Genomic DNA, 14,769 nt, shown 5'->3' on the forward strand with positions numbered 1-14,769 from the left:
GAGTACTCTGCACACAGTAAGCAGTCAATAAATATGACTGCTTGATTGATTGATTGATTAAGGGCCCTTTCTTGAAGTTCCCAGATTTAAAAAAATAGAATTGATTGTATTTCAACAATCTGACAACAAAATGTTTGTTCCTTTCTCACTGATAATTGTTTATTTAAAATTGAAGAATAACTCATTTTTAATGAATAACTTTTGCTTTCCCCCACTTTGATGCAATTCCACCTGGTTGCAGAAACATAAGGAATGTATCACAACAGATCAACAAAATGTGCCCCATTATGGGGTTGCCTTCCCCCACATATCCTTTGTTCATCATCAAAGTCCATGTATATTATAGCCTGTTCAAGTACTGTAAGAGCTTCTGGCTTCATGTTAGATTGATTGATGATTGATTGATTGATTGATGTATGAATTGACTAAGGAAATATTCTTCAGTCTATTTTATTGTAAACTCCTACTCACTGCACTTTTGTATGCAGATCCTCCCAAGTGCTTAATAAAATCTACAGATTGAAAGATATTCCTCAGGATCAGCCCTACCTTGACTTTCACAGTCAATTTGATCATTTGGTCAATTGATCCTTTCAAAGCTCATCAATTCCTCTAATTTTAGTTTCTGTAAATTGAGTTCTGGGGATTGAAATTGTCAAAGCCATCATATTTTTTTTGGTATTTGTGCTCAAATCATGTTACAGTGATTTCTAACTTTTTCTCATTTTATTAGGAACTTTCTTTGTGCAATTCCACAGGCTTGAATCGAATTGTAAATACCAAAATCAAGTAGGATTAGATAAGCCATCTGTTTACTTTAAAAGAGCTCTTAAGGAGCCCTATGTATGATCTAAACTTCAGAGACCCACTGCCCTTATGTACATATCTATAATTTATTTATTTGTATTCATGTCTGCCAATTCATGTCTCCCCCCCATTCCCTTCCCTGGCCTGTAAGAACATTGTGGGCAGGGAATGTGTCCGTTTATTGTTGTATTGTACTTTCCCAAGTGCTTAGTACAGTGCTCTGCATACAGTATGTGCTTAATAAATATGATCGAATAAATGAAATGAATGGGTCCCAAAGTACCTGAAACATACTCAACCCCCAATTATTCCTCCTTCTATTATTGTCTGAGTTGCACATCTTTGTCTTCCTGAAAAACCTATTGAAACTAATAGGAAATAAGATGTTTGCGAAATTCTGGAGAGCATGCTCTTTTAGATTCAGCTATGAGTGAGCAACAGACCAGCTTTATTTGAATGACATATTTCCAATTACTATTCATTATAACATCACTCTCATTTCCTAGATTGAATATTTCTCTGTAGGATGGAGCTGGTCTATATTCACATATTTGATAGAGGAGAAGAGATAGGTTTTTGAAAAAAACTAATAACTTGTCTACACTGGAAGCTCATATCATCTGCCTCCTATTCACTGGACAGATGTGCTATATTCCTGGGAATGTCCTAGTGGAAAGAGCATGGGACTGGGAGTCAAAGGACCTGTGTCCTACTCCTAGCTTTGTTATTTGCCTGCTGTGTGACACTGGGCAAGTCACGTCAGTTTCTGGTGCCTCAGTTTCCACATCTGCAAAATCAGAATTTAATACTCATTCTCTCTCCCATTTAGGTTGTGTGACGATGTGGGACAAAGACTGTGTCTCATCCACTTATCTTGCATTTACTCGAGCATTTAGTACAGTGCTTGCCATATAGTACAGAAGTGCCAACTATCAAAATTATTATTATTATGCCATCCATCCTGCCTTATCATGCCACTCTTTACCTGCCCTGCCCCAGAGGTAAGGAGAGATGCCACCCGAAATTTCACCTCCGTGAAATTTAGAACGCCTAACCTGCCCCGCCACGGAGATAAAGAGAGATGTAAGCCAAAAAATGGGCAGTCCAGAAAATTGAAAATATTGGGAAGGCCGTGGTGGTTGTCATAGCTATGACCTTTCCATGGCTGTGACTGTGGAACTATGAATCAGAAGGATATTAAAGTTCTACTCCCCCATCACAGTACTCTCCTGCTCTTTTTGTTTTCAATCTTAAAATTATTTTTTCCTTATATTTCATATTTTGTGTTTATATTGCTTCATCTTTTCTTATGGGTTCCTAATTACCTTTCTCCCTCTCGTTCTTAAATTGTAAGTCTCTTGGAGGCCAGAAGAATTATTCTTGTTCCTTTTCCCAGGCTTGGGACTAGTGCTTTGCACAAAGAACACACTCAATAAATGTTAATATTAATGTAATAGTCATAATCATGATAATAATTTCAGGCTCACAGTTTAACCCATTGAACCTTTTCAAGAAGGTTTCCCAGATTATAAAAACGGGGCAAAATAGATTTAATTTACTTACCAGACAAGCTCATTTGTGAGAAAGATGGAAATAATTTCTGTAAATCGCTTTGAAGGCCTTAGAGAAGAATCCAGCAGAATATGGTAGCTTTAATAATGTGGAAGGGAAATTCATGCCCTCACTATCCCTCTTTTCCCACTGTCCATATACTTAGAAGATTAATATAAAAACATTAAAACCTCAGCAACTTGTTCTATAGAAAAAGTATTTAAATTTTACCCACCTTGCCTCTTACCATTTGATGACTTAAAACATTTAATTTTTAGAAGTTATTCCCTTTTTATACAGCTTCATATTCAATAAGGCACTGGCAATACATTTATAGAATAAAGACCCTGTACATTCACATTTTTCACATATTTCTGAGGAAGGATTTTCAGTGCATCTTTAAAAATAGAAATGTTATAGATTCTATTAAAAACTTTTTTTTAGCATGGGGAGGGTAAGGAACAGGGAAAATCTGTTTTATAGTTAGTTCATGATATAGAATGTGAAGACGAATCATGTAAAAGATAATTTTCTAATCAGCATTTTTATAGTAAAATAATAATAATGATGTCATTTATTAAGCACTTACTATGTGCAAAGCACTGTTCTAAGTGCTGGGGAGGTTACAAAGTGATCAGGTTGTCCCATGGGGGGCTCACAGTCTTAATTCCCATTTTACAGATGAGGTAACTGAGGCCCAGAGAAGTTAAGTGACTTGCCCAAAGTCACACAGCTGACAATTGGCAGATCGGGGATTTGAACCCATGACCTCTGACTCCAAAGTCCATGCCCTTTCCACTGAGCCACGCTGCATGGCCTAGTGGGAACAGTATGGGCCTGGGAATGAGAGGACCTGGGTTCTAATCCCAGCTGTGCTACTTGTCTGCTGTGTGACCTTGGACAAGTCACTTTGCTTCTCCATGCTCAGATGCCTCATATGGAAAATGGGGATTCAAAAACTGATCTCCCTCCTACATAAGCTGTGAGCCCCATGTGTGACTTAATTATCTTGTATCTACCCCAGCACTTAATACAGTGTTTGGCCCATAGTAAGAACTTAACAAATACCGCAATTATTATATTATCACTGTTACTATAAATTATTATTATTAATCAGTGTTTTGAAGGATTCCAGAGAAGAAATGTACATATATTATGTGCCCACATTAATGGACTCTGCTGATTTTGAATTTCATAAATACAAAATGTTCTGTGAAGATCGAGTGCACTCACATTATATTAAAACTTACTCTCTGCAGGTTCTTTAGATCTTCGACCACTGGAGGACTTCCTTAGCAAGCTGCGTCCTGAGGTAAAGAGGCTAGTCAGCTCTTCTAGAGGACTGGTAGGTGTCCTGGACCGTGAACCACTCTGTGTTGAGCCATAGGTATTGACGGAGGCATTTACCATCTTTCCCCCTTCTTGCGATGTGTTTCTGGCTGTTGAATGAGGCACTGATGGGGAGCTTCTAGAGAGACTTCCTGAATGTATAGAATCGTACGGCGGAGGTCTTTTGAGGCTTAAGGGGGTAAGAGACCTCCCCATACTAACGGGAGAAGGTGAGGCTGAGTGACTTTTAGGATAGCCATGAGGAGACTGGGTTCTGTATAAGGTAGAGGGGTGGGGTGGCGATGATGAATGAGCCGAAGAAGGTCCTGCCTGGTCTTTCTCTAGTTTCTGATGACCAGGGATGTGAGTCGGCAGTGAAGATGGGGAAGCTCCAGCTTGTTGTTTAATGTAAGACACATTTTCCAGTACAGGAAGCTTGGTGACCTCCAGCGGCGTTAGAGGAGATTCGTCAGAATTGGGGGAACACTGTACGGGCGCTGGAGGAAACACCAGCAGTGGAGGTCTGTGAGAAAGTAGGTTTGGAAACGGTGGGGGAATATCACTAAGCAAACCCTTTGGAGTAGATGGGATAGAGGACTTGGTGAATTCTACGTCAGGCACCGTGGGAGTAGCACACTGAGAAGAACAGCTGTGATGATCCAGTTCACACGGATATTTTGAATCTTGGCCTACATCATCAAATATAGGATATTTCATTTCCTCGTAGACAGCCTCACTTTGGTCATCATCATCTTTTTTGAAGTCTCGTAGGATATTCCCCACCATTTCAATATAAACGGGCTCCTCTTCCTCCGCATCCAGGGCTGGACTGCTGACCTGGGACAAGGAAGCATCCCGGGTCAGGGATGTCTTCAAGGGACCGTGCTTTTTGATATATGTTTCATCGAAGGATGTACTGAGCTGAGTGTTTGGATTCCTTTTCGGTTTTGGAGGAGGAATCTTCTTTGAATATTCATCACTGTGGGGCCTCGGTTTGGTTGACACTAAAATGAAAGTAGAATATGGGTACATCAGAGGAAAAAAAGTGAATTATATTTACATTCATGTTTAATAACATTTCAGAGGAAAATCCCTTCCAAACTACAATTTTATTCTAAAATAATCAACATCTTGTAAATACTAGCGATCTGCTGATTTCTGCTTATAAGTTACCATAATATTCACCTGCACTCCAATTTCATGAGCCATTGGTGAATAGTTTAAACTCAGAAACCTTTCCCATGTCTGCCTTTGAAACTGCAAAACTGAAACATTCATATGAGATACATTTGGAAAAAAAGCGGTCAAGGATTTCATAATAATTAACCTCCAAAGATTAAGCAAGAAGGAAGCTCATGAAAATTATATGTATTCACTCTGTTTGAATGGCTTCAAAAATCTCATTAAATACTGGAGTTATGCTATTTTAATAACTTCCAAGATGACTACTAGGTTTACTTCCCCATTTATGCTTAAATACATATTTTCTAAACTGATTGGTCTGATACCTCTTGAAAAAACTGACGCATACCCTCAGCTCTGAAAATCTCATATTTCAGCCAAGTTCACTTCCTAATCATCAAGCGAAGGTTGATCAGAGCACATTTGTCTTTTATCAACCAGGAAGGCTCTGTAGTATCAAAAGCAGTACCTTTGAACAGGGTTTAGTCAATACGGACATGCCAGCTTTCTATTTCAGGGGTAGGGGTGAGCTCGGGGTGGGACTCACACTGGGGATGTGCTGGGGTGAAAATGAGAGACAGACATGTTCAGGCCCAAGGGGGTGCAAAATTCTGCAGACAAACATATATCTTAGACTGGAGAGATTGATGTACACACACATGTGGGGTCAAGGACGAGGATATACAGACACATGGCCCACAGGTTAGGGAGGGGAAAATTACGGGCATGTACAGGGTTGCAGAACACTGTGGACAAGGGTCAGGGCTCTGTGGAATCTGAAGGCCTGCTAAAGGCTGAAGTCGGTAGAGAGTCGAGGCCAGGGCTCACATTTGTGGAAGCAGCTTCTGGGGGCCCCCATGATTCTGAGTAGGGAAGAGTAGGCAGCCTTAAAAGCAGTCCGTGAAGCTAATGTCTTCCCAGTTCTGTGGTGGCAATATAGGTCATTTCCCCTGTCAACCTGGTGCCCTTGATTAGATATATTCCATTGAAGGATCATAGAATCAATCAATCAATCGTATTTATTGAGCGCTTACTGTGTGCAGAGCACTGTACTAAGCCCTTGGGAAGTACAAGTTGGCAACTTATAGAGACAGTCCCTACCCAACAGTGGGCTCACAGTCTAAAAGGGGGAGACAGAGAACAAAACCAAACATACTAACAAAATAAAATAAATAGAATAGATATGTACAGGTAAAATAAATAGAGTAATAAATATGTACAAAAATATATACATATATACAGGTGCTGTGGGGAAGGGAAGGAGGTAGCATGGGGGATGGAGAGGGGGACGAGGGGGAAAGGAAGGAAGGGGCTCAGTCTGGGAAGGCCTCCTGGAGGAGGTGAGCTCTCAGTAGGGCCTTGAAGGGAGGAAGAGAGCTAGCTTGGCGGATGGGCAGAGGGAGGGCATTCCAGGCCCGGGGAATGACGTGGGCCGGGGGTCGATGGCGGGACAGGCGAGAACGAGGTACGGTGAGGAGATTAGCGGCAGAGGAGCGGAGCGTGCGGGGTGGGCTGTAGAAAGACAGAAGGGAGGTGAGGTAGGAGGGGGCAAGGTGATGGACAGCCTTGAAGCCCAGAGTGAGGAGTTTCTGCCTGATGCACAGATTGATTGGTAGCCACCGGAGATTTTTGAACTCTAAAAAGCATCAAATAACAAATCAAGCAATGTTCTACCGAATACACGGAAAACTTTCAGCAGCCCATTTTCAAAATGCATAACAAACATGAGCGGCAAACGTGGCCTAGTGGATAGAGCATAAGCCTGGGAGACAGAAGAACCTGGGTTCTAATAACAGCTCTGCCACTCATCTGTTGTGAGACCTTTCACAAGTCACTTAACTTCTCTGTGCCTCAGTTACCTCATCTGTCAAATGGGGGATAAGACTTGAGCCCCATGAGGAACAAGGACTGCATCCAACCCGATTTGCTGGTATCTACCCTAGTGCTTAGTACAGTGCCTGGCACATAGTAAGCCCTTAAATACCATAAAAAACTAGGAAAAATGCACTTCAATGTTTGCTGAAATATCACAGAATAATTGTAGACTTCTAACAAGCTAAATGAAAAGTGGAACAGATTAACAGTATGGAATACACCTGATATAATCCATTTAGCATATAGGGTGAAAACTGGCCACTCAGTATACTGAATCTTTAGACTGTAAGCTTCTCATAATAATAATAATAATAATGGCATTTGCTAAGTGCTTACTATGTGCAAAGCACTGTTCTAAGCACTGGGGAGGATACAAGGTGATCCGATTGTCCCACCTGGTACTCACAGTCTTCATCCCCATTTTACAGATGAGGTAACTGAGGCCCAGAGAAGTTGAGTGACTTGCCCAAAGTCACACAGCTGGCAATTGGCGGAGCCAGGATTTGAACCCATGACCTCTGACTCCAAGCCCATGCTCTTTCCATTGAGCCACGCTGCTTCTCTAAGGGATAAGATCATTTATTCATTCAACCGTATTTACTGAGTGCTTACTGTGAGCAAAGCATTCATTCATTCATTCAATCATATTTATTGAACACTTACTCTGTGCAGACCACTGTACTAAGCACTTGGGAAGTACAAGTCAGCAACATATAGAGACGGTCCCTACCCAACAACGGGCTCACAGTGCAGAAGAGGGAGACAGACAACAAAACAAAACATGTAGACAGGTGTCAAATGGTCAGAACAAATAGAATTATAGCTATATGCACATCATTAACAAAATAAAAAGAATAGCAAATATGTCCAAGTAAAATAAATAAAATAGAGTAGTAAATCTGTACAAATATATACAAGTACTGTACTAAGCACTTGGGAGAGTACAATATAACATCAAAAGGTACATTCCTGCCCACATCCAACTCAGTCTAGAGGGGGAGACAGACATTAATTTAAATAAATAGATAAATAAATAAATAAAAGACATATACAGATATAAAGATATAATAATAATGATGACAGTATTTGTCATAAGTACTTACTATGTGCCAGGCACTGTACTAAGTACTGGGGTGGATACAATAAAATTGAATTAAACACAGTCTCTGTCCTATAGCTGAAGCCCAGAGAGGTTAAGTGACTTGCCCAAGGCCACACAGCAGACAAGTGGCAGAGCCAGGACTAGAACCCATGATCTTCTGACTCTCAGGCCTGTGCTCTATCCATTACACCATGCTGCTTCTGTGCTGTGGGGATGGGAGGGAGGATGATTGAAAGAGCAAGTAAGAGCAGCGCAGAAGCAGCGTGGCTCAGTGGAAAGAGCGCGGGCTTGGGAGTCAGAGGTCATGGGTTCTAATCCCGGCTCTGCCACTTATCAGCTGTGTGACTTTGGGCAAGTCATTTAACTTCTCTGGGCCTCAGTTACCTCATCTGGAAAATGGGGATTAAGACTGTGAGCCCCAGTCTGATCACCTTGTGTTCTCCCCAGTGCTTAGAACAGTGCTTTGCACATAGTAAGCACTTAACAAATGCCATTATGATTATTAGTATTATTAGTATTATTATGAGAAGCTTATAGTCTAGAAGTTCAGTATACTGAGTGGCCAGTTTCCACCCTATATGCTAAATGGATTATATCAGGTGTATTCCATACTGTTAATCTGTTCAACTCTGTGAGGGACAACCTGATGACCTTGTATCTCCCCCAGCTCTTAGAATAATGCTTGGCACATAGTAAGCGCTTAACAAATACCAAGATTATTATTATTATTAGAAGAGGAAAGGAGGGATTAGTCCAGGAATGCTTCTTGGAGGAGATATGCCTTCAATAAGGCTTTGAAGTTAGGGAGAACAATTATCTGATGGAAGGAGGGAGGACATCCCGACCAAAGGTAGGATGTGGACCAGAGTTCAGCAGTGAGATAGATGAGAAAGAGGTACAGTGAACAGTTTAGCATTAGAGGAATGAAGAGTGCGGGCTGGGTTGCACTAGGAGAGTAGTGAGGTGAGGTAGGAGGGGGCAAGGTGATTAAGTTCGTTAAAGCCAATAAGAATAATGATACTTGTTAAGTGCTTAATATGTACCAAACACCATTCTAAGCACTGGGGTAGATAGAAGGTAAGCAGGTTGTCCCATGTGGGGCTCACACTCTTAATCCCCATTTTACAGAAAAGATAACTGAGGCACAGAGAAGTTATTACTTCTATAAGTTAGTTATATTCTCTTACTTCTTACTTCTACTTACTTCTTACTTCTATAAGTAAGTTATATTACTCTATTTATTTGTTTATTTATTTTACCTGTGCATATCTATTCTATTTATTTTATTTTGTTAGTATGTTTGGTTTTGTTCTCTGTCTCCCCCTTTTAGACTGTGAGCCCACTTTTGGGTAGGGACTGTCTCTATATGTTGCCAACCTGTACTTCCCAAGCGCTTAGTACAGTGCTCTGCACACAGTAAGCGCTCAATAAATACAATTGATTGATTAAGTGACTTGTTCAAGGTCACACAGCAGACAAGTGGTGGAGCTGGGATTAGAATTTACGTCCTCTGACTCCCAAGCCTGTGCTCTTTCCACTAAGCCACGCTGCTTCTCATTATGGCATTTATTAAGCACTTACTGTGTGCCAGGCACTGTACTAAGCACTGGGGTGGATACAAGCAAATAGAGTTGAACAAAGTCCCTGTCCCAGGTGGGACTCACAGTCTTAAATCCCCATTTTACAGATGAGGGAACTGAGGCCCAGAGAAGTGAAGTGACTTGCCTAAGGTCATACAGCAGACACATGGTGCAGCTGGATTAGAACCCAGGACCTTCTGACTCCCAGACCTGTGCTCTAGCCACTGTGCCACACTGGTAAGGAGGGTTTTTTTTTGAAATCTACCAACTCTGTTATACTGTACTCTCCCAAACACTTAGTACAGTTTTCTGCACATAATTATGGCATTTATTAAGCACTTACTGTGTGCAAAGCACTGTTCTAAGTGCTGGGGAGGTTACAAGGTGATCAGGTTGTTCCACGGGGGGTTCACAGTCTTAATCCCCATTTTATAGATGAGGGAACTGAGGCACAGAGAAGTGAAGTGATTTGCCTAAAGTCACACAGCTGACAATTGTCGGAGGCTGGATTTGAACCCATGACCTCTGACTCCAAAGCCCGTGCTCTTTCCATTGAGCCACTCTGCTTCTCTAATACATGCATATAATGCACAAATAATGCACATAATAAACATGATTGATTGGTTGATCTATGATAATGATGATAATTATTACTGCTATGAAAGTGGAACGGCTTTACTTTGTAAGGTAGATAATGCACTGCTACACAAGTACACTGCATTTCATTTTGGATACAATGTGATGAACAAATTTCCCTTCCAATCAAAGTCTGGAGGCCTTGCTGTTGGACATAATGTTTTGAATTACAGGATCTAAAGTGTCCTTTGTGTTTTATGAACCTGGTGCCACCAGCGCTTAGTACAGTGCCTGGCACATTGTAAGCACTTAATAAAAGCCCTGATTATCGTTATTATTTTCAGATGTATGGGGAGGAGGAGAGTAGCTGGATCATCTACTTAGGGAGGTGTTCCAATGAGAAGAGTTTAAGAAATACATTGTGTCATCAATCCTATGAGTCTCTTCCTTGGAAGGAAGGGCATTCTTTATCTGATTCACTACAGAGAGTAACATTGTTTCTTATTATGCAGATAATAATAATAATAATGGCATTTGTTAAGTGCTTACTATGTGCAAAGCACTGTTCTAAGCACTGGGGGGATACAGGGTGATCAGGTTGTCCCACGTGGGGCTCACAATCAATCCCCATTTTACAGATGAGGTAACTGAGGCCCAGAGAAGTTAAGTGACATGCCCAAAGTAACACAGCAGACAAGTGGCAGAGCAGGGATTAGAACCCATGATCTCTGACTCCCAATCCCATGCTCTTTCCACTAGTTGCCGTTTGATTGAGTCTTTAACTTTAGGTAAACATCTAAAACTATTTTAGATACTGGAAGGGATTACACCTTGTCATCTCTGTTCCTGTCAAGAGTGGGATAAACAACTCCCAGGCTCCTAGCTGAGAGGTGTTATCTAACCATCATTAAATCCATTATTGTCTTCTCCAATGAGGGATGAGATTAATTTACAAATTGGTCAAGTATTTCAACCTTTTCATGTATCTGGTCTCAAAACAACTACACTATATTCCTCCACTCAGTGAGTGAATTGTATTTTACACACATGAAGCTAAGGTGTCTGGAATGCATTGAACACATGACTATAAAATAGCAATTCACACTGAATCTGATCTCAAAATATTAGAGGAGCAAGGACTTGGAAGAACTGGAAAGGAGAAGGGGATCCTGGTGTTGTGGGGAAAGGAGCAGTACCCCTCAGTATTGAGAAGCAGTATTGAGAAGCAGCATGGCTCAGTGGAAAGAGCACGGGCTTTGGAGTCAGAGGTCATGGATTCGAATCCCGGCTCTGACACATGTCTGCTGTGTGACCTTGGGCAAGTCACTTAACTTCTCTGATCCTCAGTTCCCTCATCTGGAAAATGGGGATTAAGACTGTGAGCCCCCCGTGGGACAACCTCATCACCTTGTAACCTCCCCAGCGCTCTAGACTGTGAGCCCACTGTTGGGTAGGGACTGTCTCTATATGTTGCCAACTTGTACTTCCCAAGCGCTTAGTACAGTGCTCTGCACACAGTAAGCGCTCAATAAATACAATTGATTGATTGATTAAGAAATGCCATCATTATTATTATTACCTGCATAGTTGGAAGAGAAGTCTAGGAGAATTGATAGTAGATAAGCAGGGGCTGAAGAAATAGGGAGATGAATACCAGAGTTTGGAAGGGGTAACTTCAGGGCTGTAAAATGCATAGAGTGTTTGGATTAGGAGCCTTTCTAGGTGTTTTTATCTAATCGGTCTCCACCCAGTTGAAGGGGCTGATTTTTGACCTGCTAAAGAGCCTCATCCTCTGATCAGCTCCAAAAGGGATCTGATTCATTCAGAAAGGCAGCCAAAAACAAGATGCAATTTGGCTCGGTTAGGGAGGGGAAATCTGGCAATTTTCCTGCCGGTCTCACATCCCTCCACAAGCGGCTTAGTTCAAAATAATGCCAATCCTTCTTGAAACTGTTGGAAGCACTAAGAAGGAGTTTCTGGAATGCCCTAGGCATCTCTGGGTCCAATTGTACTTGGACACCTCACCCAATCCAATCTTTCCCTTCTGCTCTTGAGAATGAGCTGCAGGCCCCAACCTTGGCTGAATCTGTGTGAGGGTGGTTAGTTGGTCATGGGTTCAAATGCCAGCTCCACCAATTGTCAGCTGTGTGAGTTTGGGCAAGTCACTGTGCCTCAGTTGCCTCATCTATAAAATGGGGATTAAGACTGTGAGACCCATGTGGGACAATCTGATTACCTTGTATCCTCCCCAGCACTTAGAACAGCGGTATGCACACAGTAAGCGCTTAATAAATACCATTATTATTATTCTGTACTTCTGAATGTTTGCCTAGGCATGATGATGATGACCATGATGGTATTTTTTAAGCACTTACTATGTGCCAAGCACTGTTCTAAGCTATGTTCTAAGGTAATCACGTTGCCCCATGGGGGTCTCACAGTCTTAATTCCCATTTTATGGATGAGGTAACTGAGGCACAGAGAAGTTAAGTGACTTGCTCAAAGTCACAAAGCTGACAAGTGGCGGAGTCAGTATTAGAACCCACAACCTCTGACTCCCAAGCCTGTGCTCTTTTCACTAAGTCACGCTGCTTCTCGTGTACGCCTACAAAAAGTGAAGGTATTTCGTGGGTCTTGACCAATAGAGGCTTAAAATTAAAAAATGTAGATAAAATTGAATCAATGCCCTTCTTTTTCAAAGATGATGCTAATGACAGTGAAATTGTAGCCATGAGTGAAAAGAGGCTGAAAAAGAGCATTTATAACTGACATTCCCTTTCATTCTGTGCACACTTAAAGAGAGATCATTGCCGCACCAATAGGGTTGTCCTATAAAGAACCTACCTCTGTTTTCCAACCTGCTTCCTGGGATCCCAATTCTCACCAAATCTTAGCTCAAGGAGAACAATTTTCCTCCCTACCGCTTTCTGTCGGGTTGGTCTATCTGGTGTCGTGTTGTCCCAGCCATCCACCTCTATGTTGCATTGTTTGAGCCCAAGCTGAACGTTGCTTTTTAAATACTTTATTCTGCCCTGACTGCTTGAATGAGCCTGCTTTTAGTTGACCAATCAGCAGTTGTTCGATATCCTTACTCTCATTCTGTCTCTACACTTGCTCTGTTCAACTGAGTTGTGTTACTGTGACCTTTGTTTCAATACTGGTGAGTTAACTGCCATTCTGGGACCTTGTTGTTGGCAATCTTTTGATTCATTCATTCATTCAATTCAATTGTATTTATTGAGCACTTACAATGTGCAAAGCACTGTATTTAGCACTGTAGTAAGTACTTATTTGATACTGTGTTGTTCACCTGTGACCGTGGTGAAGCCTTTCTGAAGCTCTCTGTGTCTATTTTATTTGGTTCAATTCTTGTAGGTTAGTGTACAATAACAGTAGTAAATTTTGTTTGTCCGATGAAAATCTTTGATGGCATGCAAGGGGTCCCCTGGGGTCAGCTGGTACAGAACTTCAGTTTTCTGTGTTGACTGGGGTGGGGAGTGTCATGCTGCTTCAATCTCTCATCCTATCCCAACTGGATTACTGCATCAGTCTCCTTTATGATCTCTCAAACTCCTGTCCCTCCCTGCTTCAGTCTCTACTTCACTCTGCTGCTGGGATTATCTTTCTATAGAAACGGTCTGGGCATGTCACTCCTCCTATCAACTACGCCATGCTTCTGGTGGAATCGTGGGAGCTCACAAGGTCCAGAAATGGGAACTGTTTAACCTAATTTCTAACCAGGCAACAAGTATGAGGATGTTTGGGGATCAGAACCCCTCTTAGGGTGTGCTCACGACTGTCATATGTTACAGGAAAGTTCTGTCTGCGTAGAGGTTGAAGTCAAGATGAAGGATGCACTGGGATGGGAGGTGGGGGTGGTGAATATGTCCATGTAAGGCATAGGGGAATTGTGCCAAAAGAAGAGAAGATCATGAAAATATTTATGATAAAAATAATTAACTACTGGTGGTGAAGAAAAGGAAGGGAGCAAGACAGAGGCTGAGGAGGGGTCTTTTTCCCATTAAAAAATTAAAGGTAATCCCAGAAAGCAGGGATTTAACACGAATGCCATTTGGACCCACATTTTAAAAAATTACTGCGGCGTTACGGAAATCAGTTCCCGGGTGACATCATTTGCCTATTTTCTGTAGATGACAAAACAGCCTTGAAAAATGAAGCTCTGATGTATAGAGCTATTTTAATCCAAACCTCTGCTGATAAAAGGTTTTGTAATGTTTAATCTGTTGCCCTTCATTGCTAAAGCACTGTTAATAAGACATAAAAACAATAAAGTATTTCTTTGTAAATCTCCGTCGTTAGAATTCAACTGAGTAATTTTATTTCCCTTGTGCATATTGAAAATTAATAATAAATCAAGAAAATATTCCAAAGTAATCCCAGTTCTGCTCCAGAACACAAATATTAATGCTTAAGAAAGTCTAATGTCAGTCCACTTGAAAAAACAGAATATGACATTTTTGAAATGAGAAATTGGAGTGCAAAGGTTATGCATAACTCTCAGACATTCCTAGCTGATCTGTCTATCATAGTTAATTTTGGAAATTCAGCTTGCTTCGTGTTTTGGCCTTTGAAGTACTTTTTTTCCTATTTAATCAAAGAATGTAATGTGAAATAATACTTAGGCAATTTCTTATACTTTAACAGACTGAATTTAAAAAACAATGAGATCAGCATGTTTTTCATAGTTATTTGGTCTTTTTCCATTTAAAAGACAAATTATATTTTACATTTTAAGCAAAGTGCAAT

General features: G+C 41.1%; 1 protein-coding gene across 1 annotated transcript in view; it reads right to left on the minus strand.

Moving 5' to 3' along the window:
• NYAP2 (neuronal tyrosine-phosphorylated phosphoinositide-3-kinase adaptor 2) overlaps positions 1 to 14,769 on the minus strand; it is a 270,077-nt gene that overhangs the window by 109,585 nt on the left and 145,723 nt on the right. The window contains exon 5 of the mRNA XM_038749306.1: positions 3,609 to 4,691. Within this exon, the coding sequence (XP_038605234.1) occupies positions 3,609 to 4,691 (1,083 nt within the window). The remainder of the gene's footprint in view (positions 1 to 3,608; positions 4,692 to 14,769) is intronic.

This window comes from Tachyglossus aculeatus, chromosome 7 (genome assembly GCF_015852505.1).
Source record: "Tachyglossus aculeatus isolate mTacAcu1 chromosome 7, mTacAcu1.pri, whole genome shotgun sequence".
Taxonomy (NCBI): Eukaryota; Metazoa; Chordata; class Mammalia; order Monotremata; family Tachyglossidae; genus Tachyglossus; species Tachyglossus aculeatus.